General features: G+C 43.4%; 1 protein-coding gene across 4 annotated transcripts in view; it reads left to right on the plus strand.

The window, feature by feature from the left end:
- LOC109891188 (disco-interacting protein 2 homolog B-A) overlaps positions 1 to 27,930 on the plus strand; it is a 78,581-nt gene that overhangs the window by 11,954 nt on the left and 38,697 nt on the right. For all 4 annotated transcript variants that reach the window (XM_031825245.1, XM_031825247.1, XM_031825246.1 and 1 more), the window contains exon 2: positions 17,736 to 17,807. In XM_031825245.1, the coding sequence (XP_031681105.1) occupies positions 17,736 to 17,807 (72 nt within the window). The remainder of the gene's footprint in view (positions 1 to 17,735; positions 17,808 to 27,930) is intronic.

A 27,930-nucleotide genomic window follows, 5' to 3' on the forward strand; every position in this document is an offset into this window, starting at 1 on the left:
AAATATGTTCCGGAGTAAAAATTTGCTTAACAAGTCACAAGTTGCAGGGACTCACTGTGTGCAGTAATAGTGTTTAACATGATTTTTGAATGACTACCTCATCTTGCACCTATTGGTAGATGGGTATAAATAAATAAAGAACGGACATTGAATATCCCTGTGAGCATGGTGAAGTTATTAATTACACCTTGGATGGTGTATCACTATACCCAGTCACTACAAATATACAGGCGTCCTTCCTAACTCGGTTGCCGGAGAGGAAGGAAACCGCTCAGGGATTTCACCATAAGGTCAATGGTGACTTTAAAAATGTTAGAGTTTAATGGCTGTGATTGGAGAAAACTGAGGATGGATCATCAACATTGGAGTTACGACACAATACTAACGTAATTGACAGAGTGAAAAGAAGGAAGACTACAGAATAAAAATATGTTTATTCTGTACAGTCTTCTTTTTGCTTTGCAACAAGGCAAAGCAATTAACTTTTTTGTCCTGAATACAAAGTGTTATCTTTGGGGCAAATCCGATACAACACATTACTGTTTACCTCTCTCCATATTTTCAAGCATAGTGGTGGCTGCATCATGTTAGCTTGTAATAGTTAAAGACTGGGGAGTTTTTCAGGATAAAAATAAACACTAAGCACAGGCAAAATCCAAGAGGAAAACCTGGTTCAGTCTGCTTTCCACCAGACACTGGGAGATTAATTCACCTTTCAGCAGGACAATAATTTAAAACACAAGGCCAAATCTACAGTGGAGTTGCTTACCAAGACAACACTGAATGTTCCTGAGTGTTCAAGTTACAGTTTTGACTTAAATCTACTTGAAAATCTATGGCAAGACTTGAAAAGAGTTATCTAGCAATAATCAACAACCAACTTGACAGAGCTTGAAAAATCTTGAAAAGAATAATGGTCAAATGTTGCACAATCCAGGTGTGGAAAGCTGTTAGAGACTTACCCAGAAAGACTCACACCTGTAATAGCTGCCAAATGTGCTTCTACAAAGTATTGACTCTGGGGTTTGAATACTTATGTTAATGAGATATTTCTTTATTTTATTTTCAATAAATTAGCAAACATTTCTAAAAACATGTTTTCACTTTGTCATTATGTGGTTTATTCTGCCTGTTCTTTGGAATGTTCTATATGGATGAACGATTCCACATTGAACACTGCATGGGGATGAATTACGGCCTGGACATCTGCTTGGTGAGTAGGCCCAGGCTTAATGATTCTGATGAAAATATGCTCTGTCTTTAGCAAACTAATGTTGATGCATATTTTTTGTGTGGAACCTGTCTATGTTTAGGGGGTTATAGACTAGCCCTAGGCTAACCAATTCTAAATGGCACTAGCGGTTCGCAAAGTAAAACAAGTGGTAAATATACGGGATGCAATTATTCAAAAAACTGCAGCTCGGCCTCCCGAGTGGCCAGCGGTCTAAGGCACTGCATTGCAGTACTTGAGGCGTCACTACAGACCCGGGTTCGATCCTAGGCTGTGTCACAGCCGGCAATGACCAGGAGACCCACAATTGGCCCAGCATCGTCCGGGTTAGGGTGACTCAGTCGGCAGAAGAACTGCTATTATATCAAATGAACATGTCTATTTAAAAAAAATATTTTAGCCCCTTTTTCTCCCCAAGTTTCTCGGTGTCCACGTCACTTAGGACCTATCATGGTCCAAATACACCAACACAGTTGTGGGAGGGCACAACAATGCCTCTTCCCCCACAGGAGGCTGAAAAGATTAGGCATGGGCCCTCAGATCCTCAAAAAGTTCTACAACTGCACCATTGAGAGCATCTTGACTGGCTGCATCACTGCTTGACCCTCTTTTTTTGCAGTGACTCTCTTGCACTGGCTTTATGCACACTCACTGGACACAATCACACACTGCATACACTCACACACACACACATGTGGATATTGACGACACTCACACATAGACACACTTCCACACTCTTTCACACTCTTCACATACGCTGTTGCTACTCTGTTTATTATCATTCCTGATTGCGTTTTACCCCTTCCTACATGTACATATTAGTTCAACTACCTTGTACCCCTGCATATTGACTCGGTACCGGTACTCTTTGTATATCGCCTTGTTATTGTTATTTTATTGTGTTACTATTTCCTTTTTTATTTAGCTTTTTAACTCTGCATTGATGGGAAAGGGCTCGTAAATAAGCATTTCAAGTCTAAACCTGTTGTATTCGGCGCATGTGACAAATGCAATTTGATTTGACACAGACTAGCTCCTCCACTCCAGTCTCCATTTTCACACAAACCTCACACCTACAATCCACTTTCAAGACAAGAGGGAGGAAAACTGTCAAGTTCAGAGTCCTGATCCTAATCTTGGCCTACATTCAAGTTTAGGGTCAACCTCGACCATTGTTTGCCCCACAGACAGACCCTTCCCATGCTACTAGCTGTACTTCATGTGGTAGATGTTATGTTGTGAATACTTTATTACGAATGTACTCACTAGCCCTACTACTAACTTATTACTACAGTATTACAATTTATTATCTTGTCCTCCTGTGGCTGTCTGATATATTTCCATTAAAGAGAGAGCGAGAGCGATAAGAGAGTAGTAGTAGTGTTAGTGTTAGCGTTCGCCATGAGCCCAGGTCACTGTGGTGCACTCTGAATTATTGAACAGAGCTGAGTGGATTCTGCCGCAGTACACTGAGTGAGTCTGCAGATCCATTAGACTCACATATCAATAAGCCTACTGTGCCTGTTAGCATTAGCTAATGTTTGTATCGCACCATTAGTCTTTACAGTATACAGTCTTTTCAGTACTTGACAGTGTGAATTGTAGGCCTACATGGCATTAGTTTAGTGTTGTAGGCCTATAGCGTGACTTAGCATTAGCAGTCTCATACAGTGCATGGCATGAAGACTGCTGCATGTATGGCCCATATAATAAATAATCGATACATATTTGGATGAAGAGATCAACCACTGGCTTGGCCCATTGGCGATTATAGTCAGACAGTCTTGCCTGAGGTGTGGACACTGATGATCACCCCATACCACACACACACTAACACTCCGGGGTGAAAAAGGGTTGGTGGGAGGCATGGACACCACGGTTGCAGTGTTGCCATGGGGGGGGGGGGTCCACCGTGTCCATCTTGGATGTGTATGTTTTTTTATTAGAAAGCTTAAACCCTCAGAAGATTACAACGCCCATATGCCACATTATCAGCCAAAACCACAGTAACACAATCAAATGGGGTGCTAAGCTTTTACATCTATTATTATAGAAGAAGCATATAATGATCACAGCAGGGAGAGAAAGGGTTCTCGTAAGAGCTCTTCTCACCCTCAAACTCAACCTAAACTATTATGAAATACAGAGCTAAAACTGCATCTGGATCAGGAAAGGCCTGAAGTAAGGACACTCTATCTACTCCACACACCCATTGCTATGCATTTGAGCTATGGAAGTAGGCAAGGGAGGGAGGGAGGAGGAAAAAGACACACTTCCAGGGTCCCTAAGGATGTAACAGGGTAGTTATTTTGGACATCCTGTCCAAAACCAGTCATTAGTGTGATGTGTTTTATAAGCATGAGTAATAACGGTATGTAGTGTGTGTGTGTGTGTGTGTGTGTGTGTGTCTTGTGTGTCTTGTGTATATATATGTGTGTGTGTGTGTGTGTGTGTGTGTGTGTGTGTGTGTGTGTGTGTGTGGTGTGTGTGTAATATCGTCTGTGAAGGAGGTTCGTTGGGCTTGGAGTGTGTGTTTGTGATGACAGAGCAGAGCACCGGGGTGGGTGTAGTGTAATGTAGTGTAGTGTGTCAGCCTGTCATTGTGATAAGGTATTGAAGTAAGAGGAGCAGGACAGGAGCCTCTGTAACACAGGTGCTATGAGTCAGTTTAGCCTCGCCTACCACTGTTGTCTTCCATTGACTGAGGGAGAGAGGGGAGGGGAGGGAGAGGGGGAGGAAGGGGGGTGGGGTAATTCAACTGCCCCCACTTCCCTCCTGTATACACTGTCTTGCCATTAGGTCAATGGCAGCATGAAACCATTTCTTTGTTCATGAACTCCCCGTGTGTGTGTGTGATTTTCCCCCACACAGGAGCAGTGTGTGTAACACGAGTCACCTGTCTTTACCTGTGTGGACACACCCTGCTGCTGTTACTGAGGGAAGCACTTCCTCTAGAGACAGAAACCTCAAAGGAAAAAGGAGTGGTGAATCAAAACAGAGAGTCAAGCATTGCTTTTTGTGTGTTTGCTCAGGATTCTTTGTTGCTGAGGATAGTGATTTGTCAATGAGTACTTTTTGTGCAATTGTGCATATCCTATGTTTGTGTGTGTGTGTGTGTGTGTGTGTGTGTGTGTGTGTGTGTGTGTGTGTGTGTGTGTGTGTGTGTGTGTGTGTGTGTGTGTGTGTGTGTGTGTGTGTGTGTGTGTGTGTGTGTGTGTGTGTGTGTGTGTGTGTGTGTGTGTGTGTGTGTGTGTGTGTGTGTGTGTGTTACTCTCACAGCTCTACAGGAAACGATGTCAAAGGACAGAAGATTGAGCACTGGAGAACATGACATCATCCTCAGAGACAGGAAACCAGTGTGTGTATGGGGAGAGAGAGGAAAATAAATCTTTAAAACACAGTTGAGAGTGAGTCATAGCAGATTAGGGGTCAGGACAGACAGACAGACAGAGACCTGTTGGGGGAGAGGGTTGAGGAGCAGGAGGTCAGACAGAGGTGTGGTTGGCTCAGTGGAGGGTGATGTATGTGGGTTGTCTTTTGGCAGAGTAGAGTCGAATAGAACAGGGTAGGAAGGATCAGTAGGGAAGTGGTTGGTTGATTCTGTAAGAATATTTTGAAGATAAATACACAACGCAGAGGGCTAAAAGTCAAGAGTGAATTAACAATCAATGGAAATAATGTTTTTTTCTGTAATAGGGAATGAATGATCAATGGGTCAGAGACATGGGAGGAATTTGTCTATACATTGAGCCTGAAATAGGATACTTGTTATTTGGCCATTGGGACAGTTTTATTGCAAGGTATTCTAATTGGTCAACCATAGGCTATGGTTGGGTTATAAATTACATCCTGTCACTTTGTTCTGGGGAGAGAATCACTGAGAACAGGGGAGAATGAACATCTACCTCTCAACATAACATCTATGATTTGTCCTCTTTGAATAAACCTATTTTTCTCCCCCTGATTTGCTTTGGGGTCTGTGTTATTGAAGAGTAACTTCAACTGCTAACAGTTCCTTGAAAACGGGTTTTTCTTTGATTTAGTAAAGTGGAGTAAGTTCTTGCTAAACAGGCTAGCCTAACTACATGCTGTCACTGGGAAGCTGTAAGTTAGTGAGGGTGGCGATACTGTGCGTGTGTGTTGAATGGGGGATATCTTTTGGCAGGAGTGGGCTGGTTGGTTGCTGGTAGGGGAAACCCTAGGGGAGGTTTTACTAGGATGTTTGTTACACAGATAGAAACACGCTGGCTCCTTGGCAAGGGCTGTTTGTCTGTGATTCACAAACGTTCCATTAGCTCTCCCAGACCCACCACCAGACGTTGTGCAACATACCAACTATAGCCTAATCCTGGTGAATGATACCCTAAAAGTTATTACGTCTTGGAACGATATGAAACATCGTAATTTTGAAAATGCTATCTTTAATCACCTTATGGAGTGTGTCTATCAGCCTTAGATAGCGTGGCGGAACACACATACACACACAAAACAAGGGCTGGGAATTGCCAGAGACCTCACAATACAATATTTTCACGATACTTTGGTGCCGATACCATATCTATTACCATTCTATATTACCATTCTATATTACCATTCTATATTGCGATTTTCTTGCGATTTGATGTTCCAAACATATTGCGATATTGACAAAACAATACGATATATCGTCAAAAATAATATGTAACTGTATAGATGTTTTTCTTCCCTTCACTCCACAGAACACACGTCAGTGAATGTAGGGGGAGTGGGAGGACCATACAGTGGGGAGTGGGAGGACCATACAGTGGGGAGTGGGAGGACCATACAGTGGGGAGTGGGAGGATCATACAGTGGGGAGTGGGAGGATCATACAGTGGGGAGTGGGAGGATCATACAGTGGGGAGTGGGAGGACCATACAGTGGGGAGTGGGAGGACCATACAGTGGGGAGTGGGAGGACCATACAGTGGGGAGTGGGAGGACCATACAGTGGGGAGTGGGAGGACCATACAGTGGGGAGTGGGAGGACCATACAGTGGGGAGTGGGAGGACCATACAGTGGGGAGTGGGAGGACCATACAGTGGGGAGTGGGAGGACCATACAGTGGGGAGTGGGAGGACCATACAGTGGGGAGTGGGAGGACCATACAGTGGGGAGTGGGAGGACCATACAGTGGGGAGTGGGAGGACCATACAGTGGGGAGTGGGAGGACCATACAGTGGCTTTGGAAAGTATTCAAACCCTTGGACTTTTTCCACATTTTGTTACGTTACAGCCTTATTCTAAAATAGATATTTAAAAAATCCTCAGCAATCTACACACAATACCACATAATGATGAAGTGAAACAGGTTTTTAGACTTTTTTGCAAATGTATTAAAAATAAAAAACAGTTCCAGTTGAAGTTGGAAGTTTACAGACACTTAGGTTGACAAACTATAGTTCTGGCAAGTCAGTTAGGACATCTACTTTGTGCATGACACAAGTAGTTTTTCCAACAATTGTTTACAGACAGATTATTTCACTTATAATTCACTGCATCACAATTCCAGTGGGTCAGAAGTTTACATACACTAAGTTGACTGTGCCTTTAAACAACTTGGAAAATGTCAGAAAATGATGTCATGGCTTTAGAAGCTTCTGACAGGCTAATTGACATAATTTGAGTCAATTGGAGGTGTACCTGTGGATGTATTTCAAGGCCTACCTTCAAACTCACTGCCTCTTTGCTTGACATTTTGGGAAAATCAAAAGAAATCAGCCAAAATTGTAAACCTCCAAGTCTGGTTCATCCTTGGGAGCAATTTCCAAATGCCTGAAGGTACCACGTTCATCTGTACAAACAATAGTGCGCAAGTATAAACACCATGGGACCACGCAGCCGTCATACCGCTCAATAAGGAGACGTGTTCTGTCTCCTTAAGATGAACGTACTTTGTTGCGAAAAGTGCAAATCAATCCCAGAACAACAGCAAAGGAGCTTGTGAAGATGCTGGAGGAAACAGGTACAAAAGTATCTATATCCACAGTAAACCGAGTCCTATATCAACATAACCTGAAAGGCTGCTCAGCAAGGAAGAAGCCACTTCTCCAAAACCACCATAAAAAGCCAGATTAAGGTTTGCAACTGCACATGGGGACAATATCGTAGTTTTTGGATAAATATCCTCTGGTCTGATGAAACAAAAATAGAACTGTTTGGCCATAATGACCATCGTTATATCTGGAGGAAAATGGGGAAGCTTGCAAGCCGAAGAACACCATCTCAACCGTGAATCACGGGGGTGGCAGCATCATGTTGTGGGAGTGTTTTGCTGCAGGAGGGACTGGTGCACTTCACAAAATAGATGGGATCATGAGGAAAGAAACTGATGTGGATATATTGAAGCAACATCTCAAGACATCAGTCAGGAAGTTAAAGCTTGGTCGCAAATGGGTTTTCCAAATGGACAGTGACCCGAAGCATACTTCCAAAGTTGTGGCAAAATGGCTTAAAGACAACAAAGTCAAGGTGTTGGAGTGGTCATCACAAAGCCCTGACCTCATTACCATAGAAAATTTGTGGGCAGAACTGAAAAAGCGTGTGCGAGCAAGGATGCCTACAAACCTGACTCAGTTACACCAGCTCTGTCAGGAGGAATGGGCCAGAATTCCCACAACTTATTGTGAGAAGTTTGTGGAAGGCTACCTGAAACGTTTGTTAAACCCAAGTTAAACAATTTTTAAAGCAATGCTACCAATTATTATTTGAGTGTATGTAAACTTCTGACCCACTGGGAATGTGATGAACAAAATAAAAGCTGAAATAAATCATTCACTATTATTCTGACATTTCACATTCTTAAAATAAAGTGGTTATCCTAACTGACCTAAGACAGGGACATTTTACCAGGATTAAATGTCAGGAATTGCAAAACTCTGCGTTTAACTGTATTTGGCTAAGGTGTATGTTCACTTCCGACTTCAACTGTACCTTATTTACGTACAGTACCAGTCAAAAGTTTGGAAACACCTACTCATTCAAGGGTTTCTCTTTATGTTTTAATATTTTCTACATTGTATAATAATAGGGAAGACATCAAAGGTATGACATAACGCATATGGAATCATGTAGTAACCAAAAAAGTGTTGAACATATCAAGATATATTTTATATTTGAGATTCTTCAAAGTAGCCACCCTTTGCCTTGATGACAGCTTTAAACACTCTTGGCATTCTATCAACCAGCTTCACCTGGAATGCTTTTCCAACAGTCATGAAGGAGTTCCCACATATGCTGAGCACTTGTTGGCTGTTTTTCCTTCACTCTGCGGTCCAACTCATCCCAAACCATCTCAATTGGGTTGAGTTCGGGTGATTGTGGAGGCCAGGTCATATGATGCAGCACTTCATCACTCACCTTCTTGGTCAAATAGCCCTTACACAGCCTGGAGGTGTGTTTTGGGTCATTGTCCTGTGGAAAAACAAATGATAGTCCCACTAAGCATGAAACAGAGATGGCATATCGCTGCAGAATGCTGTGGTAGACATGCTGGTTAAGTGTGCCTTGAATTCTAAATAAATCACAGACAGTGTAACCAGCAAAGCACCCCCACACAATCACACCACCTCCTCCATTCTTCACGGTGGGAACCACACATGCGGCGATCATCCGTTCACCTACAAAGACAAGGTGATTGGAACCAAAAATCAAAAATTTGGACTCATCAGAACAATGGACAGATTTCCACCGGTATAATGTCCATTGCTCGTATTTCTTGGCCCAAGCAAGTCTCTTCTTCATATTGGTTTCCTTTAGTAGTGGTTTCTTTGCAGCAATTTGACCATGATTGCCTGATTCACATAGTCTCCTCTGAACAGTTGATGTTGGGATGTGTCTGTTACTTGAACTCTGTGAAGAATTTATTTGGGCTGCAATTTCTGAGGCTGATAACTCTAATGAACTTATCCTCTGCACCAGAGGTAACTCTGGGGTTTCCTTTCCTGTGGCGGTCCTCATGAGAGCCAGTTTCATCATAGTGCTTGATGGTTTTTGTGACTGCACTTGAGGAAACTTTCAAAGTACTTGAAATTTTCCAGATGGACTGACCTTCATGTCTTAAAGTAATGATGAACTATCGTTTCTCTTTGCTTATTTGAGCTGTTCTTGCCATAATATGGACGGTCCTTTACCAAATAGGGCTATGTTCCATATACCACCCCTACCTGATCACAACACAACTGATTGGCTCAAAGCAAAAACCAAGCCATGAGGTCGAAGGAATTGTTCGTGGAGTTCCGAGACAGGATTTGGTCAAGGCACAGATCTGGGGAAGGGTAGCAAGAAGTGTCTGCTGCATTGAAGGTCCCCAAGAACACAGTTTTCTCCATCATTCTTAAACAGAAGAAGTTTGGAACCACCAAGACTCTTCCTAGAGCTGGCCGCCCGGCCAAACTGAGCAATCGGGGGAGAAGGGCCTTGGTCAGGGAGGTGACCAAGAACCCGATTGATTAGTAACTCAGACAGGAGCTCCAGGGTTCCTCTGTGGAGATGGGAGAACCTTCCAGAAGGACAACCATCTCTGCAGCACTCCACCAATTTATGGTAGAGTGGCCAGACGGAAGCCACTCCTCAGTAAAGCCACTCCTGGGCACATGACAGCCCATGACAGCCCGCTTGGAGTTTGCCAAAAGGCACCTAAAGACTCTCAGACCATGAAAACAAGAATCTGTGCTCTGATGAATCCAAGATTGGCCTGAAAACCAAGATGAATGGAGCAAAGTACAGAGAGATCCTTGATGAAAACCTGCTCCAGAGCTCTCCGGACCTCAGACTGGGACGAAGGTTTACCTTCCAACAGGGCAACGACCCTAAGCACACAGCCAAGACAACGCAGGAGTGGCTTCGGGACAAGTCTCTGAATGTCCTTGAGTGGCCCAGCCAGAGCCCGGATATGAACCCGATCGAACAGCTCTGGTGAGACCTGAAAATAGCTGGGCAGCAACACTCCCCATCCAACCTGACAGACCTTGAGAGGATCTGCAGAGAAGAATGGCAGAAACTCCCCAAATACAGGTGTGCCAATCTTATAGCATCACACCCAAGAAGACTCGGCTGCAATCTCTTCCAAATGTGCTTATACAAAGTACTGAGTAAAGGGTCTGAATACTTATGTAAATGTGATATTAACTTTTCAATTTTTTTATTATACATTTGCAAAAATGTCTAACCTTTTTTTTTGCTTTGTCATTATGGGGTATTATTTTGTGTAGGTTGAAGAGGGGGGAAAAACAATTTAATATATGTTAGTATGAGGCTTTCACGTAACAAAATGTGGAAAAAGTCCAGGGGTCTGAATACTTTCCAAATGCACTGTATGCCATCTTGTGTCCAGGTTCCTACTCATCATTACTTGTCTGCAGTCATATCAGTGTGATCAAGCCTCTGTCTGCTGTGACATGATTTCCGGTATTCTTGCTATTGTATCGCATTCTTCCTCTCTCTTTATAATACATTGATGTTATTAGATCTAGTTCAATTGTAAAGGAAATTGTATGGAAGTTATGTAGATGTAGGTGTGTTGTCAATATACAGTGAAAGTGTTGTCTACATGGGTATGCTATTTATATTTAAATGTTTACAAGACCTCAATCCTTCTCTTCCAACAAAACTCAAAACAAATGGATGTAGTTTACTGAACAAAAATATATATTCAACATGCAATAATTTAAAAGATTTTACTGTGTTACAGTTCATGGAAGGAAGTCAGACAATTTAAATAAATTCATTAGGCCCTAATATATGGATTTCACATCGCCGGGCAGGGGGCAGCCATGGGTGGGCCTGGGAGCCGGGCAGGGGGCAGCCATGGGTGGGCCTGGGAGCCGGGCAGGGGGCAGCCATGGGTGGGCCTGGAAGCCGGGCAGGGGGCAGCCATGGGTGGGCCTGGGAGCCGGGCAGTGGGCAGCCATGGGTGGGCCTGGAAGCCGGGCAGGGGGCAGCCATGGGTGGGCCTGGGAGCCGGGCAGGGGGCAGCCATGGGTGGGCCTGGGAGCCGGGCGCAGCCATGGGTGGGCTTGGGAGCCGGGCCCAGCCAATCGGAATTAGTTTTCCCCCACAAAAGGGCTTTATTACAGACAGAAATCCCTCAACTTGAGCCATCTGTGGCATTGTGTTGGGTGACAAACTGCACATTTTAGAGTGGCCTTTTATTGTCCCCAGCATAGCTCCTTGATATTCTACACCTGTCAATTGAATGGTTTATCTTGGCAAAGGAGAAATGCTCACTAACAGGGATGTAAACAAATTTAAGAGAAATATGCTTTTTTGTGTGTATGGAACATTTCTGAGATCTTTTATTTCAGCTCATGAAACATGGGACCGATACTTTACATGTTGAGTTTATGTTTTTGTTCAGTATATTATGGTGAGTGATATAGACTGGGAATTCCCGTCCTCATCCTCTCTCCCTGTTTTTTCCATGTGTGTGTATGTTTCTGTTTTTGTGTGTGTGTGCGTGCCCTGTGTCATAAGTGTATATTATCAACCAGCATATGTTTCGATATGTCTCAGTGTTGCCGTGAAACAGTGAGATACAGTACAATAGGAAAAGTAAGAGACAGGAAGGAGCTAGCTAATTGCTATGCAGACAGAGTGAACAGTCTCAATGCAATTCAAGTGTGTGTGTGTCGTGTGTGGAAGGGGGAGTGAAGAGGGGGAGATGATTTGATCTCTCCCCCCTAGAATAAAACATCTAATCCCCCCCCCCCAGGCAGAAGAAGCATAAGTCTTCATTAACACCCGTGTTGTCTATAGAGAGAGACCAGAATGGTACTAGCTGTTGGGATATCAGACACCAAGCAATCCAACAGACTTGGGCTGGAATTCAATCGTTGCAGATAAAACATTATCTTATTGCACTGTCTAAGGTGTGCTTGAAAAGCACAGTAGCATGTCCTGGATGGATATCTGTACCAATTCAATCCAAGCTTTAGACGTCAATCAAACCTGCATTGTTGTATTTATATGGAAACCATTTTCCTTATGGTCAAATAACATCACAGAATGGTTTTGTCCACTGTAAAACCTACTACCAGGTAGATGCTTCCAGAATAAGAAGTGTGTGTTCACAGAAGTAGTTTGGATTTAAAGACACTTCGTCAATATTGATTTAGAATTTTCAGTTGAATTCCAGCTTAAATCTTCAACAGTCGTGTTGTCTGGACTCAAGAGAGACCAACGTGGCTTTAGCTGCCGGGGAAACCATGACACTGGCTCTTCTTTAGGAACTGGCTGTGTGATCAAGTAGAAACATGTTACCATGTACCACTGTCTGTCCATGTTGATGCATCCCTATGTAACAGTATAGCTTCCATCCCTCTCCTCGCCCCTACCTGGGCTCAAACCAGGGACCCTCTGCACACATCGGCAACAGCCACCCTCGAAACATTGTTGCCCATCGCTCCACAAACGCCACCGGGGAACAACTACTTAAAAGTCTCAGAGAGAGTGACGTCACCGATTGAAACGCTATTAGCGCGCACCCATTTCAAATCGGTTACATCGGCTAGCCATTTCACATCGGTTACATCGGCTAACCATTTCACATCAGTTACATCGGCCTAGCCTTTTCACATCGGTTACATCGGCTAACCATTTCACATCGGTTACATCGGCTAGCCCTTTCACATTGGTTACATCGGCTAGCCCTTTCACATCGGTTACATCGGCTAGCCCTTTCACATCGGTTACATCGGCTAGCCATTTCACATCGGTTACATTGGCTAGCCATTTCACATCGGTTACATCGGCTAGCCCTTTCACATCGGTTACATCGGCTAGCCCTTTCACATCGGTTACATCGGCTAGCCATTTCACATCGGTTACATCGGCTAGCCATTTCACATCGGCTAGCCATTTCACATCGGCTAGCCATTTCACATCGGTTACATCGACTAGCCATTTCACATCGGTTACACCTACATTTGGGTAATTTACTCTGCTTCAATGTGCATCTAAATAAAATAGACCTATTGAACTGTGTCTCTGTGTAGGCTAGAGTACGTATTTGTATACTGAATCCCTATGTGTATATTATGGACTGTGTCTGTTCAGGGAGAAGCCCTTTAGAATCCCTATAGAAGGAGACCACTGGAACATCTAAAACTCACCTTGGCATTTCCTGCCTTTTCCTCAGCCAGGTTTCTAATCTGTAATCTGGGTTTAGGTCCACTGCCCGCTGAGAGCTCTTCGAGATGATACTACCCAGAAGGAATCTAATTTCTGGCCTCAGATAAAGAGATCACCCGTTCAGATTAGGTGAACCGTCAGACACTCTCAACCCTCAGCCCTTATCGAAGTGTTATTGAATTGTAATCTCGGCTAACCGTAAAATAACGGAAACCCTCAGCCTTTATTGAAACATTATTGAAATGTTATCTCAGACTCTGCAGGGCGGTCAGGGATTCGTTCAACAGCTGTTCACAGGGGGAGGGTGGTGGGGGAGGAGGTAGAACTGAGGGCTTGAGGAGGGGCATATTTATCATCTGTGTTCAACAGGGGGGATAACGAGGTGAATGCACTCCAGATGGATTGTGTATGCGTGGGAGAGTGTGTGCGTGCGTGCGTGTGTGTGTGTGTGGCAGCAGTGCCTACGGAGGCGGTTGGCAGAGAGGCTGCTCTGCTTCAAGGCCAGATTCTCAGGCAGAGAACTCAGTCAGGCAAGAGGGAAGAGAGGGAGAGAGTGAGAAAAAGAGAGAACGAGAGAACGAGAAAGTAGAGTGCTGACTGACACACAATAGACATGTTCACTATAACCTGCCATCACCCCACCTCTACATTCATCCACCTCTGTGTACCCATCCTTTCCTCCCCTAAGTCCCATTCACTCTTTCTCCTCGTCCATTTTCTTCCTCTCCCTTATCTCTCCTCTCTTCTCCTTCTGTCCTCCCCCTCACTCTCTGTGTATATCTCTGATTCATACCATCCTACACTGGCATCCATGGGTCTCCATATTTAGTCCTCTCTCTCCCTCCACTTCCTCCTCTCATCCTGTCACTGGAGTGACACCAACGCTCATCATCCAGCTCATGTCTTTCCATCCGTCCTTCTCTCTGTCAGACCACTGCCGCTAAACACTAGTAGCTAGCTACTTTAATCTATCACTGTTTTCTGGTCCTCTCTGTTGTTCTTCCCTTTCCCCCTGTTCATTCCTCATTTCATTTCCTTAATCTCTGTCCCCCCTCTCTCTCAAATGGAAGTGACTTATAAAAGGCCTGTGTTTGAACAGATGGGTAATACACCACACCTTGTTGAGCATAGAGGGTCATTACCAGGGTTGCTAAAGTCGGATGTGGGAATTGGGAATCCAACTACAGGCAGTTCAATTAGGTTTCTTACCCCATTTGCCTTTACCATTACTTCCAGGGTTTATGGGTTTGCCTTTACCATTACTTCCAGGGTTTATGGGTTTGCCTTTACCATTACTTCCAGGGTTTATGGGTTTGCCTTTACCATTACTTCCAGGGTTTATGGGTTTGCCTTTACCATTACTTCCAGCGTTTATGGGTTTGCCTTTACCATTACTTCCAGCGTTTATGGGTTTGCCTTTACCATTACTTCCAGGGTTTATGGGTTTGCCTTTACCATTACTTCCAGGGTTTATGGGTTTGCCTTTACCATTACTTCCAGCGTTTATGGGTTTGCCTTTACCATTACTTCCAGCGTTTATGGGTTTGCCTTTACCATTACTTCCAGGGTTTATGGGTTTGCCTTTACCATTACTTCCAGGGTTTATGGGTTTGCCTTTACCATTACTTCCAGGGTTTATGGGTTTGCCTTTACCATTACTTCCAGGGTTTATGGGTTTGCCTTTACCATTACTTCCAGGGTTTATGGGTTTGCCTTTACCATTACTTCCAGGGTTTATGGGTTTGCCTTTACCATTACTTCCAGGGTTTATGGGTTTGCCTTTACCATTACTTCCAGGGTTTATGGGTTTGCCCGATTTGTCAGGTGCTATTTGAAAATATGGTTAACAAATGTTCTTACATAATAAAATCTGAATTGGAATTATTTTCATGTAATCCACAGATAATGAGAGTCGGGGAAAAAAAGTGGGTAAAGAACTGCCAACAAAGTGCCTTAAAGTATAAATATTGTAGATATTTTTCCCAAACAGATTTTGAGATGTGAAGAATTCAGACAGGAAAAGAAAACCACTAATCCTAAAAGTGATTGGTTGAAATATTCTAGTATTTCTTCATCAAAGTTGGACATTCGTGTGTGTGTGTGTGTGTGTGTGTGTGCTACAGTATGAACACATAGCCGACACACAGTTTCTCCAGTGTAGCCATTTTAAATAAAGAACACACTGTTGTTTGGAAAGAAGTGGTTACAATTGTGTCATTTTTGTTCAAATGAGTCTATTTGTCCACTGTAGGTTTGGTGCACATAGTAACCTACAGTGTCTTCAGAAAGTGTTCAGACCCCTTGAATTTTTCCACATTTTCTTGTGTTACAGCCAGAATTTAAAATGGATTCACTTTGTATTTTGTGTCACTGATCGACACATAATAACCCATAATGTCAAAGTGGAATTATGTTTTGAATATTAATAAAAAATGAACATCTGAAATGTCTTCAACCCCTTTGTTATGGCAAGCCTAAATAAGTTCAGGAGTAAAAATGTGCTTAACAAGTCAGATAATACGCTGTATGGACTCACTGTGTGCAGTAATCTGGACCCCTACAGTGTGTCAAATCGGAGGGCCTGTTGTCCGGACCTCTGGCAGTCTATGGGGGTGCCACAGGGTTCAATTCTCAGGCCGACTCTCTTCTCTGTAAACATCAATGATGTTCTTTCTGCTGGTGATTCTCTGATTCACCTCTACGCAGACGACACCATTCTGTATACTTCTGGCCCTTCGTTGGACACTGTGTTAACTAACCTCCAGATGAGCTTCAATGCCATACAACTCTCCTTCTGTGGCCTCCAACTGCTCTTAAATGCAAGCAAAACTAAATGCATGCTCTTATACCGATTTGCTGCTCGCACCTGCCCGCTCGTCCAGCATCACTACTCTGGACGGTTCTGACTTAGAATATGTGGACAACTACAAATACCTAGGTGTCTGTTTAGACTGTAAACTCTCCTTCCAGACTCACATTAAACATCTCCAATCCAAAATTAAATCTAGAATCGGCTTCCTATTTCGCAGCAAAGCATCCTACACTCATGCTGCCAAACACCCTCATAAAACTGACCTTCCTACCGATCCTCGACTTCGGTGATGTAATTTACAAAATAGCCTCCAACACTCTACTCAACAAATTGGATGCAGTGCCATCTGTTTTGTCACCAAAGCCCCATACACTACCCACCACTGCGACCTGTATGATCTCGTTGGCTGGCCCTCGCTTCATACTCGTCGCCAAACCCACTGGCTCCAGGTCATCTACAAATCTCTGCTAGGTAAAGCCCCGCCTTATCTCAGCTCACTGGTCACCATAGCAGCACCCACCCGTAGCACGCGCTCCAGCAGGTATATCTCACTGGTCACCATAGCAGCACCCACCCGTAGCACGCGCTCCTGCAGGTATATCTCACTGGTCACCATAGCAGCACCCACCCGTAGCACGCGCTCCAACAGGTATATCTCACTGGTCACCATAGCAGCACCCACCCGTAGCACGCGCTCCTGCAGGTATATCTCACTGGTCATCCCCAAAGCCAATTCTTCCAGTTCTCTGCTGCAAATGACAGGAACGAACTGCAAAACTCTCTGAAGCTGGAGACTCTTACCTCCCTCACTAGATTTAAGCACCAACTGTCAGAGCAGCTCACAGATCACTTCACCTGTACATAGCTCATCTGTAAATAGCCCATCCAATCTACCTCATCCCCATACTGTATTTATTTATTTATGTATCTTGCTCCTTTGCACCCCAGTATCTCAACTTGCACATTCATCTTCATTCCAGTGTTTAATTGCTATATTGTAATTACTGTGCCACCATGGCCTATTTATTGTCTTACCTCTCTTATCCTACCTCATTAGCACATGCTGTATATAGACATTTTCTACTGTATTATTGACTGTATGTTTGTTTATTCCATGTGTAACTGTGTTGTTGTATGTGTCGAACTGCTTTGCTTTATCTTGGCCAGGTCGCAGTTGCAATTGAGAACTTGTTCTCAACTAGCCTACCTGGTTAAATAAAGGTGAAATATAATTTTAAAAATTGTGTTTAACATGATTTGTTAACGACTACCTCATCTCTACCTCACACATACAATTATCTGTAAGGTCCCTCAGTCAAGTAGTGAATTTCAAGCACAAATTCAACAACAAATACCAGGGAGGTTTTCCAATGCCATTCATAATTACACTTTGTAACACCACAAAATGTGGAATAAGTCAAGGAGTGTGAATTCTTTCTGAAGGAACTGTATGTATGTGTACTGTCTGTGGAACTAGTATTGTGTGTGTGTTGCAAGTTGTGATTGTTTGAACACAATAGTAAACATTACTCTCTTCTTTCTCAGGTGATATCACTCAGAAGGGATATGAGAAGAAAAAGACTAAACTTCTGCTTCTCTTCTTCATGCAAACACCAGGTAAGAAACATTGACCTATCCTCTTATTCTGGATACAACATCTCCCCTATTTTCTCTTTTCCTACTTTTAGAATTGGATCCATGTGCCCCTTCGGCCTATGAGAACATACCTATCATATCCAACTACTCTTTTTGTTTGGTTTTAGTTAATTTACAAAAATCATCATGATGTTCATAATCATAGCTGTTTGGTGCTCACTGCTCCCTCTTAGTGGTACCCCCAGTCACTACAGTTTTTCCAGACTTTCCTCCAGTTCAGAGAAACACCATTATCCTCTCCTGACAGCCAGGCACCACTTCCCTCTTTAGCCCACTAATGATTGTATGCAAATATCAGCTATTCTCGGAAATGACTAAAGCTGCTCCCTTGTTTACAATGTCTTGATGACATAGGGCTCCTGAGTGGCTCAGCGGTCAGTGAAAGAGGTGTCACTACAGTCCCTGGTTCGAATCCAGGCTGTATCACATCCGGCTGTGATTGGGAGACCCATAGGGCGGCACACAATTGGCCAAGCTTCGTCCGGGTTTGGCCGGGGTAGGCCGTCATTGTAAATAAGAATTTCTTCTTAACTGACTTGCCTAGTTAAATAAAGGAAAATAAATATCTAATAATAATCTGTTATGGTTAGATGGAACCCTTTTGTAAAGATCTTTATACATTTTATGAAAATACTGTATGTTGTAAAAGCACATATAGAACCTATTGACATTTTGTAAGATTGTATCAGATTATAGGATTATTTATTTTTGAGAGTGTGCAATAGCATAACATAGCATCACTAACTGACTTAGTCACCTAACATCTGACCTGCAATAACATTGCTCAATATGTGTATGTGACCAATAACATTTGATTTGATTTGAAGTTCCCGTTCAAACTGTGAATGAGAGACTGATGAAGTGTGTAGCCTGTGCCAAAAAACAAAGCAGAGCTCATGCCTTTCATGTGACTTTTTTCAAATCATCATCAGACTTTGTATCACTAGGGTTGCACATTTTGGGGATAATTCAGAGGTGGAAACTTTCCGTGGGAATTAACTGGAACATATGGGAATTAACGGGAATATATGGGAATTAATATTAATAACATTTAAATGTAGACGTCTTTTGCATTGGATATGTTTACCATGTCATATGGAGACAGAAACAAACTTTTTACATTATCATAAGTAGACAATTGCAAATGATTAAATCCTTCCAATAGAAATATAAACAAAACAATTTAGTTACGAATTGAACTTTTTAATTCAATAAGTTGACTCTTCACATGGGATGATTTCATGGAACAACAAAAGAAAGGGAATATTGAATGACCCCAATTAAATCAATATCAAATCAAATGTATATAGCCCTTCTTACATCAGCTCATATCTCAAAGTGCTGTACAGAAACACAGCCTAAAACCCCAAACAGCAAGCAATGCGGATGTAGAAGCACGGTGGCTAGGAAAAACTCCCTAGAAAGGCCAAAACCTAGGAAGAAACCTAGAGAGGAATCAGGCTATGAGGGGTGGCCAGTCCTCTTCTGGCTGTGCCGGGTGGAGATTATAACAGAACATGGCCAAGATGTTCAAATGTTCATAAATGACCAGCATGATCAAATAATAATAATCACAGTGGTTGTCGAGGGTGCAGAAAGTCAGCACCTCAGGAGTAAATGTCAGTTGGCTTTTCATAGCCGATCATTAAGAGTATCTCTACTGCTCCTGCTGTCTCTAGAGAGTTGAAAACAGCAAGTCTGGTACAGGTAGTACATCCGGTGAACAGGTCAGGTTTCCATAGCCGCAGGCAGAACAGTTGAAACTGGAGCAGCAGCACGGCCAGGTGGACTGGGGACAGCAAGGAGTCATCATGCCAGGTAGTCATGAGGCATGGTCCTAGGGCTCAGGTCCTCAGAGAGAAAGAGAGAAAGAAAGAGAGAATTAGAGAGAGCATACTTAAATTCACACAGGACACCGGATAAGACAGGAGAAGTACTCCAGATATAACAAACTGACCCTAGCCCCCCGACACATAAACTACTGCAGCATAAATACTGGAGGCTGAGACAGGAGGGGTCAGGAGACACTGTGGCCCCATCCGATGATACCCCCGGACAGGGCCAAACAGGAAGGATATAACCCCACCCACTTTGCCAAAGCACAGCCCCCACACCACTAGAGGGATATCTTCAACCACCAACTTACCATACTGAGACAAGGCCGAGTATAGCCCACAAAGATCTCCGCCACGGCACAACCCAAGGGGGGGCGCCAACCCAGAGAGGAAGATCACGTCAGTGACTCAACCCACTCAAGTGATGGACCCCTCCTAGGGATGGCATGAAAGAGCACCAGTAAGCCAGTGACTCAGCCCCTATAATAGGGTTAGAGGCAGAGAATCCCAGTGGAGAGAGGGGAACCAGCCAAGCAGAGACAGCAAGGGTGGTTCGTTGCTCCAGAGCCTTTCCGTTCACCTTCACACTCCTGTGCCAGACTACACTCAATCATATGACCCACTGAAGAGATGAGTCTTCAGTAAAGACTTAAAGGTTGAGACCGAGTCTGCGACTCTCACATGGGTAGGCAGACGATTCCATAAAAATTGAGCTCTATAGGAGAAAGCCCTGCCTCCAGCTGTTTGCTAGGGGCAATTAGGAGGCCTGCGTGTTGTGACCGTAGCGTGCGTGTATGTATGTACGGCAGGACCAAATCAGAAAGATAGGTAGGAGCAAACCCATGTAATGCTTTGAAGTTCAGCAGTAAAACCTTGAAATCAGCCCTTGCCTTAACAGGAAGCCAGTGTAGGGAGGCTAGCACTGGAGTAATATGATCACATTTTTTTTTCTAGTCAGGATTCTAGCAGTCGAATTTAGCACTAACTGAAGTTTATTTCGTGCTTTATCCGGGTAGCCGGAAAGTAAAGCATTGCAGTAGTCTAACCTAGAAGAAACAAAAGCATAGATACATTTTTCTGCATCATTTTTGGACAGAAAGTTTCTGATTTTTGAAATGTTACGTAGATGGAAAAAAGCTGTCCTGGAAACCGTCTTGATATGTTCGTCAAAAGAGAGATTAGGGTCCAGAGTAACGAGGCCCTTTACAGTTTTATTTGAGGCGACTGTACAACCATCAAGATTAATTGTCAGATTCAACAGAAGATCTCTTTGTTTCTTGGGACCTAAAACAAGCATCTCTGTTTTGTCTGGGTTTAAAAGTCAAAAGTTTGCAGCCATCCACTTCCTTCTGTCTGAAACACAGGCTTCTAGCGAGGGCGATTTTGGGGCTTCACCATGTTTCATCGAAATGAACAGCTGTGTGTCATCCGCATAGCAGTGAAAGTTAACTATGTTTTCGAATGACATCCCCAAGAGGTAAAATATATAATGAAAACAATAGTGGTCCTAAAACGGAACCTTGAGGAACACCAACATTTACAGTTGATTTGTCAGAGGACAAACCATTCACAGAGACAAACTGATATCTTTCCGACAGATAAGATCTAAACCAGGCCAGAACTTGTCCGTGTAGACCAATTTTGGTTTCCAATCTCTCCAAAAGAATGTGGTGATCGATGGTATCAAAAGCAGCCTCGGTCTGACGCCATTAAAAAGTCATTTACCACCTTCACAAGTGCAGTCTCAGTGCTATGATGGGGTCTAAAACCAGACTGAAGCATTTCGTATACATTGTTTGTCTTTAGGAAGGCAGTGATTTGCCGTGCAACAGCTTTTTCAATTTATTTTGAGAGGAATGGAAGATTCGATACAGGCAGATTAGTTTTTAATATTTTCTGGGTCAAGGTTTGGCTTTTTCAAGAGAGGCTTTATTACTGCCACTTTTAGTGAGTTTGGTACACATCCGGTGGCTAGAGAGACGTTTATTATGTTCAACATAGGCCAAGCACAGGAAGCAGCTCTTTCAGTAGTTTAGTTGGAATAGGGTCCAGTATGCAGCTTGAAGGTTTAGAGGCCATGATTATTTTCATCATTGTGTCAAGAGATATCGTACTAAAACACTTGAGTGTCTCTCTTGATCCTAGGTCCTGGCAGAGTTGTGCAGACTCAGGACAACTGAGCTTTGGAGGAATACGCAGATTTAAAGAGGAGTCAGTCATTTGCATTCTAATGATCATGATCTTTTCCTCAAAGAAGTTCATGAATGTATTACTGCTGAAGTGAAAGCCATCCTCACTTGGGGAATGCTGCCTTTTAGATAGCTTTGCGACAGTATCAAAAATAAATTTAGGATTATTCTTATGTGTCTCAATTAAGTTGGAAAAATTGGATGATCGAGCAGCAGTGAGGGCTCTTCGATACTGCACGGTACTGTCTTTCCAAGCTAGTCGGAAGACTTGCAGTTTGGTGTGGCTCCATTTCCGTTCCAATTTTCTGGAAGCTTGCTTCAGAGCTCGGGTATTTTCTGTGTACCAGGGAGCTAGTTTCTTATGAGAAATGTTTTTAGTTTTTAGGGGTGCAACTGCATCTAGGGTATTGCGCAAGGTTAAATTGAGTTCCTCAGTTAGGTGGTTAGGGTTATTATTTATTTATTTATTTCTGATTTTTGTCTTCTGACGTCCTTGGGTAGGCAGAGGGAGTCTGGAAGGGCATCAAGGAATCTTTGTGTTGTCTGAGAAGTTATAGCACGACTTTTGATGCTCCTTGGTTGGGGTCTGAGCAGATTATTTGTTGCGATTGCAAACGTAATAAAATGGTGGTCCGATAGTCCAGGTTTATGAGGAAAAACATTAAGATCCACAACATTTATTCCAAGGGACAAAACTAGGTCCAGAGTATGACTGTGACAGTGAGTAGGTGCGGAGACATGTTGGACAAAACCCACTGAATCGATGATGGCTCTGAAAGCCTTTTGGATTGGGTCTGTGGACTTTTCCATGTGAATATTAAAATCACCAAAAATTTGAATATTATCTGCTATGACTACAAGGTCCGTTAGGAATTTAGGGAACTCAGTGAGGAACACTGTATATGGCCCAGGAGGCCGGTAAACAGTAGCTATAAAACGTGATTGAGTAGGCTGGATAGATTTTATGACTGGAAGCTCAAAATACGAAAATTTCATTTTTTTTTGTTGTAAATTGAAATTTGCTATCGTAAATGTTAGCAACACCTCCGCCTTTGCGGGATGCACGGGGGATATGGTCACGAGTGTAACCAGGAGGTGAGGCCTCATTTAACACAGTAAATCCCTCAGGCTTAAAACCTGTTAAGGCTATGGCAGAATACTGCCCCCGTTGGAGAAATGCGTGCCCATAGTAAACTGACAAAAAATCTGTAAAGAATTGCTAATATATGCATATAATAAATATTATTGAATTGAAAACACTCTAAAGCTTCTAAAACCGTTCAAATTATGTCTCTATGTAAAGCAGAACTCACAGGGCATCCATTCTTCCAAACTCTTTCTGTCATCAGAAAAGTTGGCCCAACTTTGACGTCATCGCCCCCACCCTTCCCAACCAGCTACAGATCTGGAAACAGTTTCTATCTCTTCAGCGCGATGTCCTCTTTCAATGGGGTCATTGTGAAGATTGCGCGCTCCCTCACCCTTTGGCGGGGCGAAACCCTCCGGTCACGCAATAATACGTACGCGCGTCTGCAATTTCTCTCTCTTTGTTCCAAGATCCACCAAACGACGTAGGCTTCTCCTTTCGAGCTTATATCTTTTATATATGATTAAAACATGTTTTAGCTCGAATCTGAACTTAGTTTGACCAGTTTAGTCGACATATAATATGTAATTTTGAATTTTCGATGCGCAACCCATAGATTTGTGAGTGCTTTTCAGCCGAAATTAGTCTCGTTTGATAACCCAAAGACACACATTTGAAAGGCAAACGCTGGTTTTGGTAAGTATGACTTCTTCCACGACTTCTGATCGAACAACGGCTAAGGTAAGGGAATATTTATGTGGTTATTATGTGTTTCTGTGGACTCCGAAATAGCGAAGCCATATTGCTAATCTATGAGCGCCGTCTCATATTATTGACAAGTGAACGAATTCTGTAACGTTAAAAATAAATGTAACACAGCTGTTTTATTAAGAAGAAGTGTATCTTTCTAACTATATGTAGAACATGTATATTTAGTCAACGTTTATGATGTGTATTTCTGTTATCTGGCAGAGTTATCATAATTTCTCCGGGCATTGTTGTAGCATTTTTTGACCATGACCTTCTATGTAAACCGTGATTTATGGATATAATTTGCATATTATTGAAAAAAACATAAATGTACTGTATAACATGTCCTATTCCTGTCATCTGATGAAGATTTTCAAAAGGTTAGTGAATAATTTTTCTTTTAATCCTGCTTTTGTGATTGCATCTATTGTTCTACAAAATGGCTATGTAAATTAGCCTATCTTTGGTGGTGGTTTGACATAAATATGTGCTATGTTTTCGCCGTAAAACATTTTAGAAATCTGACTTGGTGGCTAGATGAACAAGGTGTTTATCTTTCATTTGAGCTATTGGACTTGTTAATGTGTGGAGGTTAAATATTTCAAAGAATATTTTTGCGTTCTGTGCGCCACTGTGTCAGTTGAGCAGTGGGGGAGGGTACCCCTAGACGTACGTGTGGGGCCATGTATTAAGCCATGTTTCAGTCAGGCCAATCACATCAAGATTATGATCAGTGATTCGTTAATTGACTATAACTGCCTTTGAAGTGAGGGATCTAACATTAAGTAGCCCTATTTTGAGATGTGAGGTATCACGATCTCTATCAATAATGGCAGGAATGGAGGAGGTCTTTATCCTAGTGAGATTGCTAAGGCGAACACCGCCATGTTTAGTTTTGCCCAACCTAGGTTGAGGCGCAGACACGGTCTCAATGGGGAGAGCTGAGCTGACTACACTGGCTGTGCTAGTGGCAGACTCCACTAGCACAGTCAGCTGGCAGGCTGGCTAACAGCCTGCTGCCTGGCCTGCACCTAATTTCATTGTGGAGCTAGAGGAGTTAGAGCCCTGTCTATGTTGGTAGATAAGATGAGAGCACCCCTCCAGCTAGGATGGAGTCCGTCACTCCTCAGCAGGCCAGGCTTGGTCCTGTTTGTGGGTGAGTTCCAGAAAGAGGGCCAATTATCTACAAATTCTGTCTTTTTGGAGGGGCAGAAAACAGTTTTCAACCAGCGATTGAGTTGTGAGACTCTGCTGTTGAGCTCATCACTCCCCCTAACAGGGAGGGGGCCAGAGACAATTATTTGATGCCAACACATCTTTCTAGCTGATTTACACGCTGAAGCTATGTTGCACTTGGTGACTTCTGACTGTTTCATCCTAACATCGTTGGTGCCGATGTGGATAACAATATCTCTATACTCTCTACACTCGCCAGTTTTAGTTTTAGCCAGCACCATCTTCAGATTACCGTTAACGTCGGTAGCCCTGCCCCCTGGTAAACAGTGTATGATCACTGGATGATTCTTTTTAAGTCTAATACTGCGGGTAATGGAGTCGCCAACTATTTCTGAAACTATCTGCCACCATTGTCGCAAACCCTATTACCAGCCTGTTCAACCTCTCTTTCATCTCGTCTGAGATCCCCAAGGATTGGAAAGCTGCCGCAGTCATCCCCCTCTTCAAAGGGGGAGACACCCTGGACCCAAACTGTTACAGACCTATATCCATCCTGCCCTGCCTATCTAAGGTCTTCGAAAGCCAAGTCAACAAACAGGTCACTGACCATCTCGAATCCCACCGTACCTTCTCCGCTGTGCAATCTGGTTTCCGAGCCGGTCATGGGTGCACCTCAGCCACACTCAAGGTACTAAACGACATCATAACCGCCATCGATAAAAGACAGTACTGTGCAGCCGTCTTCATCGACCTCGCCAAGGCTTTCGACTCTGTCAATCACCATATTCTTATCGGCAGACTCAGTAGCCTCGGTTTTTCGGATGACTGCCTTGCCTGGTTCACCAATTACTTTGCAGACAGAGTTCAGTGTGTCAAATCGGAGGGCATGCTGTCCGGTCCTCTGGCAGTCTCTATGGGGGTGCCACAGGGTTCAATTCTCGGGCCGACTCTTTTCTCTGTGTATATCAATGATGTTGCTCTTGCTGCGGGCGATTCCCTGATCCACCTCTACGCAGACGACACCATTCTATATACTTTCGGCCCGTCTTTGGACACTGTGCTATCTAACCTCCAAACAAGCTTCAATGCCATACAACACTCCTTCCGTGGCCTCCAACTGCTCTTAAACGCTAGTAAGACCAAATGCATGCTTTTCAACCGGTCGCTGCCTGCACCTGCATGCCCGACTAGCATCACCACCCTGGATGGTTCCGACCTAGAATATGTGGACGTCTATAAGTACCTAGGTGTCTGGCTAGACTGCAAACTCTCCTTCCAGACTCATATCAAACATCTCCAATCGAAAATCAAATCAAGAGTCGGCTTTCTATTCCGCAACAAAGCCTCCTTCACTCAAGCCGCCAAGCTTACCCTAGTAAAACTGACTATCCTACCGATCCTCGACTTCGGCGATGTCATCTACAAAATGGCTTCCAACACTCTACTCAGCAAACTGGATGCAGTCTATCACAGTGCCATCCGTTTTGTCACTAAAGCACCTTATACTACCCACCACTGCGACTTGTATGCTCTAGTCGGCTGGCCCTCGCTACATATTCGTCGCCAGACCCACTGGCTCCAGGTCATCTACAAGTCTATGCTAGGTAAAGCTCCGCCTTATCTCAGCTCACTGGTCACGATGGCAACACCCATCCGTAGCACGCGCTCCAGCAGGTGTATCTCACTGATCATCCCTAAAGCCAACACCTCATTTGGCCGCCTTTCGTTCCAGTACTCTGCTGCCTGTGACTGGAACGAATTGCAAAAATCGCTGAAGTTGGAGACTTTTATCTCCCTCACCAACTTCAAACATCAGCTATCTGAGCAGCTAACCGATCGCTGCAGCTGTACATAGTCTATTGGTAAATAGCCCACCCTTTTCACCTACCTCATCCCCGTACTGTTTCTATTTATTTACTTTTCTGCTCTTCTGCACACCAATATCTCTACCTGTACATGACCATCTGATCTTTTATCACTCCAGTGTTAATCTGCAAAATTGTAATTATTTGCCTACCTCCTCATGCCTTTTGCACACATTGTATATAGACCCCCCCTTCGTTTTCTACTGTGTTATTGACTTGTTAATTGTTTACTCCATGTGTAACTCTTTGTTGTATGCTCACACTGCTATGCTTTATCTTGGCCAGGTCGCAGTTGCAAATGAGAACTTGTTCTCAACTAGCCTACCTGGTTAAATAAAGGTGAAATAAAAAATAAAATAAAAAAAATAAAATAAAAAAATGACTAGGGTTTTCAATTTGTCAGAGCTAATGGTTGGAGGCTTCTGCGTCTCAGACCCCGTAACGGGAGGAGTAGAGACAAGAAAAGGCTCGGCCTCAGACTCCGACTCGCTGCTTAATGGGGAAAACCGGTTTAAAGTTTCTGTCGGCTGAATGAGCGACACCGGTTGAGCATTCCTACAGCATTTCCCTCCAGAAGCCATGAGAAAGTTGTCAGGCTGCGGGAACTGTGCGAGGGGATTTATACTACTATCTGTACTTACTGGTGGCACAGACGCTGTTTCATCCTTTCCTACACTAAAATGACCCTTGCCTAACGATTGCGTCTGAAGCTGGGCTTGCAGCACAGCTATCCTCGCCATAAGGTGATCGTTCTCCTGTATATTATGAGTACAGCGACTGCAATCGGAAACCATCATGTTAATGTTACTACTTAGCTTCAGCTGGTGGAGGTCCTGACGAACCATGTCCAGATAAAGCGTCCGGAGTGAAAAAGTTGAAGGAAAAAAAGTTGAGTGAAGGAAAAGCTAAAAATATAAACGGTAATTAAAAAGATAAAAACGTAAAGTTGTCAGGTAGCAAAGTAAGGTTGGCAACAAAACGCACAGCAACACGTAAACAAGTCTGCAAGTTGTGACCGGAAATGACAAAATGACGATGTGATCCATCACATCTCCCAAAACCCTTTTCAACATACATCTGTAAAATGATAGTCTTGAAACTACAGCTTTAGTTGTCTTCCTCTCAGGCTTCCATGTCTTCTCCCTGGACCTCCTCAATTTTCACCTCTTGAACATCAGACTC

The sequence above is a fragment of the Oncorhynchus kisutch genome, linkage group LG5, assembly GCF_002021735.2.
Source record: "Oncorhynchus kisutch isolate 150728-3 linkage group LG5, Okis_V2, whole genome shotgun sequence".
Classification (NCBI taxonomy): Eukaryota; Metazoa; Chordata; class Actinopteri; order Salmoniformes; family Salmonidae; genus Oncorhynchus; species Oncorhynchus kisutch.